This window comes from Parasteatoda tepidariorum, chromosome 11 (genome assembly GCF_982258835.1).
Source record: "Parasteatoda tepidariorum strain Cologne lab strain chromosome 11, Ptep-v5.0, whole genome shotgun sequence".
NCBI lineage: Eukaryota > Metazoa > Arthropoda > Arachnida > Araneae > Theridiidae > Parasteatoda > Parasteatoda tepidariorum.
This window is the reverse complement of record NC_141765.1, coordinates 22,730,151-22,736,150: the sequence shown is the minus strand read 5'-3', so window position 1 is coordinate 22,736,150 and position 6,000 is coordinate 22,730,151. Positions and strand designations below refer to the sequence as shown.

Here is a 6,000-nt window from a genome sequence, read left to right as displayed (position 1 = left end):
TTTTTAATTTTAAAAGATTCTAATTTTTCTTACAATAAACAATCCTAATTTTGAACACGTAGGTGATGTGTGATGCATTTTTGGTTTAAGTTATCTTATTCAATAAATTGCAATCGGAATATTTAAAGTTTTTGAAATCGAAATATTTATTAAGAATGTAAAAATTGGTTAAATAAATAAATTAATGGTTTAATAAGATACATTATACGGACATTTAAATAGATTTTTGAAATATAATAAAAATGAAGTTTTACATTGTATTAGTATTTAATAACGATTTTTTACCGTCTAACTCCTTTTTAATGTCAATTACCCAAATTTTATTTCAACAATAAAAACGCATTTTTTAAAAATACATTTATTTCCTCTTATCCAGACAGAAATCTTATGAAAAAATAAATAAATAAGCATGGTTTAGATGAAATTCTGACCACCACATGAACTTTTTTTAACCTTCCACCTCAATCTTGAATGCAATCATCAACGGTAAATATATTATGTCAAAACCACCCCTCTATGGACACAAGGACCATTTTCACCTTCCACAAGAGTAGGCCATAGGTAACTCTTGATAGCATCTGACTTCTGGTTGGATGTATGAAAACGCATATGATAGTCACGTCTAAAAGTACGGGTTTCATAATCAATGAGATATGGAGGATTTTGATTGCATAAACACCAAGCCAATCTCACACAATCTTTTGCATACTTGACTAATCCAGAGCATTTTTTCAAGCAGGGATAGTCGTAAAGGGTTGCATAAATCTGCGAGCAAACTTCCTGTAAAAAAAGTAGAAGATATAATAGTTCATTAATTATTATTATAGAATAAAAACTATTATTACAGATTATTAATTATAGAATATTAAACAGAATAATAATTATTATTACAGATTATTAATTATAGAATATTAAACAGAATAATAATTATTATTACAGAACATTATACAGAATAAAATTATTATTATAGAACATTAAACAGAATAATAATTATTATTACAGAATATTATACAGAATAAAATTATTATTACAGAATATTAATTATTATTACAGAATATTAGTTTTCCTTCCATGAAATATATAACGAACTTAGTGGAAGAAGGCGCTAAATAAAATTTGTAAAAAAAAATTAAGATTTCTCAGGAATAGTTCTTTTCTCATTCATATTTAACTAATCAATATTAATTTATTTCATGCAGGGACAAAAAAATTGTGATGAAATTAATGTACTGTTTGGTAATGATGTTTAATTTGCGATCGTAATTCTAATGTCTCTCCTTTCCTTTTTTGATTTGTATGGGAATGTACTGCGATGTTTTATTCGTTCATAACATTTTTCCTGTTTAATTTTCAAAAATATTTTCTAAAATTCTCACGATGCTATTCTTTAAGAACTAAGTTTAATGCAGTTTTCAGTTCATGTAGTTTCCCAACTTAAAAGTTTTTTAATCTATTTGAAAATCAAGACAGACACTAACTTCTCCTATGACTGTCCACGCGCTGCTGTTTGAAGCACGTGATGCGTTGTCATACATAGAGTTCTGCTCTGCGCCACTTGTAGCCCATTTCGATCGTCAATAATATACCAAAATATACAGTATTTAAACCATTCATATAGCAAATTTTCCCTTGAGGCAACAGTTTACCAAAATTCTGATTTTCAAAATTATAGTTTTGGATGGTCCTAACTGCCAACAATTTACCACAGAAAATATACATTAAAACGGGAAAGTAATAATCGCAAATTTCAATTTATTTACTTTCAACCCGGTGTTTTTCTTTAATTTTTTGAAAGAATGTAAAAAAAATCAGTATCATTCAATTTAATTCAAATTCAGTAGCTTTTGTTACTCTTCCAACATGTGGCACTACCACGACACATGACCACCCATTCAGTAATGATTACGAACTGAAAAATTAATTTACCCAAATAAATGGTTTTTATGTAACGCTATCCCCGATACTTTAAGTTAGCATGATAAAATTATCAGTTGTTAGTAAATTTTACCTCATTTACTACCAAACATATGGTAAAAGAAAATAATCCATATTTTAAAAGAAACCATATTATCTTTTTAATTTTACTAAAGCCAGAAACACGGAAAATTTTACTATATTCTGGTTGTTTAGACGGTGCTTTTTTTTCTCAGTGTGAAGTCGCTAAATTTTACAGAACTTAGTAGATGAAGGTATCAAGTGACAATCTTTGAGGGATTTTGGAGTGCTACAAGGCAAATTTTTTTTTTTTTTAACTAACACTCGGCAAGTAACCTTAGAAAAACAGCCTTTCGGTAAAAAATTATAATAACAAGAGTGCGAACGATATGACGTGAATTATAAAAAGTATTTTTATGTTTAAATATAATTTGAAGTATATTTATAAAAAAACAACAGAGACAAATAGATCCTTTTTGAATGAGTATGTCACGTCAACATACGGAAGTTTGAAACTCATTACTAAATTAACCCATTTTGATCTAGCGTGACATATACGTCACGGGAAATGTGAGAATTCTTCTGTTTTGATGAAGAGCTGTTTTCACATCTAGCAAATGTTTCTTATTCTTTTCAAAACTCAAGTAGTAGCTAAGAGAAGAAAATATTCATTTAGTTAAGAAGAACAATCACTTTATTAATCGGAGTTTTTTTTGTTTCACGGCAGATGAAAAAATTCATGCGTTTGTGGGTTAACTATGATAAATGTTTCTTTTGTTCCGACGAATACATTGCTATTTTCCTCATTTATTTTGTTTTTCTATCGACCGAATCATTTGTTTTATTTTGTTTCGAAATTAAAAAAAAAAGTGCAACAGTAGCTATTTAAGTTATTAACTCGCAATCCTTAAAACCTTTTATTAGTTAAAAAAAGTAACTGAATGCTAGTAATGAACTTACGTTCACATTTTTCGTTAAATCAAAAGTTTCCGATGTTTTCCTTAGGTATACAGTCACACAGGTTTCTATATCCTTCAAAGCAGGATCTTGTTCAGTTGATTCATTGACTTGCAAAAGTGTAAAGATTTCTTCTCTCAAGCTTGAAAGGGATGATTGAATTGATCGAAATGACAACTGAAAAAAAAAAAAGTCAGATATACACTTATCTAAATGTAGAAAAAGTTTAACAGTTCATTGTATCCCCCTAATTAAAATATGGGTGCCTTCTGCAGGTTTGTTTACCGTCCTTTTAAAATATATTCTAATAGTAATTTTTTCAATGGAAATTGAAATTTCTTCTAAAATTACAACAAATGTAAATAAAATAATAATTTTTTAAATAAATGTGAAAAAGATTTTTATTATAAGAAAAAAATTAAAAAGCTCTCTTTTCTACAAGCTTATAAAATTTTATTTGTTTGAATTTAAATTATTCTTACAATACTTATTGCCCAGCAATTGTATTGGTTATTTTTAGTTTCAACTTTTTCGTCTAGGTTCTTCCTCTTTTCCCAGTTTCTTTCTATTATTTCTACTTTGTTCCATTATCTTGGAGAAAAAAAAAGCGTTTTTTTTCCAGAAGAAACCCCAATCCTAATTAATACAAACACAGAGAAAAAAAATCTGGTAAAATTATCGCACTGTATATTAATAACACAATTCTGGTAAAATCAAACAAAGATGAGTCCGGCCATAAAAGCTAAAATTTATGGCATTTAAACTATTCCTTTGGCAGTTTTTCTATTTATATAGAAAGCAGTTTACCGGAAATTCTAGTTTTCAAAATTATAGTTCTTATTTATACACATTCAGCAGAAAACACAAAACTTAAAAGTAAATTTATCCTCATAAATGGTTTTTATGCCATGCTCAAAGGTATCACGCTAATTAATAATTTTGTCCCCAATAACCTAATTCTATAACTTATTATAAAATGATACTTTATTTTTAATATTTCCAAAATCATTACTAAAGAGCTTAAGAAAAAACTACCGAGCTTTTTTGTGTTACCATAGAACCAGAAGCCGGTAAAAGTCAGTATACTCTGGTAGTTTTGATCATATTGTTTTTCTCAATATACATTAGCTGTTTAAATTAAGAATATTATATATAAACTACTGAATTTCCTTAAAAATTACATGATGGATAATGTTTATTCGTTATGTATTATTATTCCAAGTTTTGGATTCGTCAAAAACATTTTCATACAATATCTAAAAATTTCTCTTTGTTTTGACACTTTCCTTAATTAGAAAATATTCGAAATAATAAAAGAAATTTTGCGTAGGCAGTTAGCAAAATATCATAACATTCCTTAGATTTTTCTCACTGTGATAGTTTAGCAATGCTTAAAGAGAGCAATCCCATGATCGAGTATAATACACAAATAGAAAATTACATTAGGAAACTAAATTTATTATAAAGGAATTAAACTTGGCAACTACATACTTAAAATTAGTTCAAATTTTCAATGAAATCTAAAGAGAATTACATTTCATTAATTAAAATTTTAGGAGACATAGAATATATACAAATGTTTGCTTCACCAATTCGTAATACTTTCTAAATTCTACTTAATTAGGCAATTTTGAGAGATGAATATGCTTTGATAATTTTCATAAAAGTTAATTAAAACCCCATGATTTTGATTGAATGTACGTAATAAACAAAATGTAGAAATTAATTAAATTATATAAGTTAATTTAAAAATAGACTTTTTTAATTGAAACATTCTAGAAATTTTTAAAAATGAAATGGAATAAAATTAAAAAGGATACAAGTTTAAAATGGGTGTTGCGATTTATTAATATTAAAAGCATAAGAGTAAGTTGAGCATAACAGTAATCAATGCTCAATTTATTAATTGAAACTTTATATAGTATGTTGCATTTAAAATTGACACTATTAGAAGTTTTGGCACCATAATATCGTTTTGATTAGCTTCAACCTCAATATGATGCTAAGTTGAATCAAATTATCATACGTCTTGAACTTGATTACACAATGGTAACTTTTAACTTGATCTGAAGCATTTGGCTAATGTAACTTTTTATTAAGCTTGTAGCTTAATTTACACCGTATTATAGTTCTGTGTGTTCACCGTATTATATTATGTCGAACGTATTTTAATGATATCAACGTATGTTCATCGTACATGTTCAACGCATTTATTTTTCATATACATAACGATAAGTGTTTTTTTAGTTACAGTAAATGGAAGATATAGATAAATTTATATTTCCTTTTATGAATTTATTCCTCTTATAGCATGGATATGTAGATGTATATGGAAAAAATATATGTGAAATCTTGGATGGAGAAAATCAATGTCGGCGAGTTAATACAATAACCTTGAAGGTAATACCTTGCAATTTAGCGAATAATCAGAAGTGTGGAAGTTTAATATTCATTATTCTACTTTAAGTACCTCATATAATTTTTAATGCAGTTTTTAATTTTTTTAAGGCAGAAAAAAATATGTCGACTTTACATTTTTGTTGAAATATTTATGTAACTTAAAAAGTGCATTTTATAATTCGAATAATTTTTAAATTCTTTTAAATTTTTGTAAAATGTGAGTTTCACGCTGCTCAACATTCTATCAACAAATTTGATATTAGCATCAAAATTCAAAGCTTGACTAATATTTATTCTATGATTTATAATACAACATAAATTCGAGTACTATTAAAATATTCAAAGTAGATTTTAAATTATTTTTGTTTCTTTTTTAAGATTTATAGCGTGAATAAATTTAAAAGAAAATAATCATCCGAAGAAACACAAAAAATAACTAAATAAATAAATTAAATTAAATTAAATTAAATTAAATTAAATTAAATTAAATTAAATTAAATTAAATTAAATTAAATTAAATTAAATTAAATTAAATTAAATTAAATTAAATTAAATTAAATTAAATTAAATTAAATTAAATTAAATTAAACTTATTACACTGTATAACTTTTGATCTAACGATCGAATCTTCATGTCCTAGGACTCAATCTTGATGGTTCGAAGGGGTGCCCTTAAATATGCCAATTAATAAGACCAGGCGGTATTTTA

The 6,000-nt window shown here is 26.2% G+C and overlaps 1 protein-coding gene across 1 annotated transcript in view; it reads right to left on the bottom strand.

Annotated features, from left to right (window-relative positions):
• Positions 1-296: 296 nt before the first annotated feature.
• The window catches only part of LOC107452634 (uncharacterized), a 59,409-nt gene continuing 53,705 nt past the window's right edge, over positions 297-6,000 (bottom strand). Inside the window, exons 6-7 of the mRNA XM_016069176.4 lie at positions 2,896-3,069; positions 297-780 (exon numbers count right to left, since the gene is read on the bottom strand). Of these exons, the coding sequence (XP_015924662.1) occupies positions 496-780; positions 2,896-3,069 (459 nt within the window). The 3' untranslated portion in view covers positions 297-495. The remainder of the gene's footprint in view (positions 781-2,895; positions 3,070-6,000) is intronic.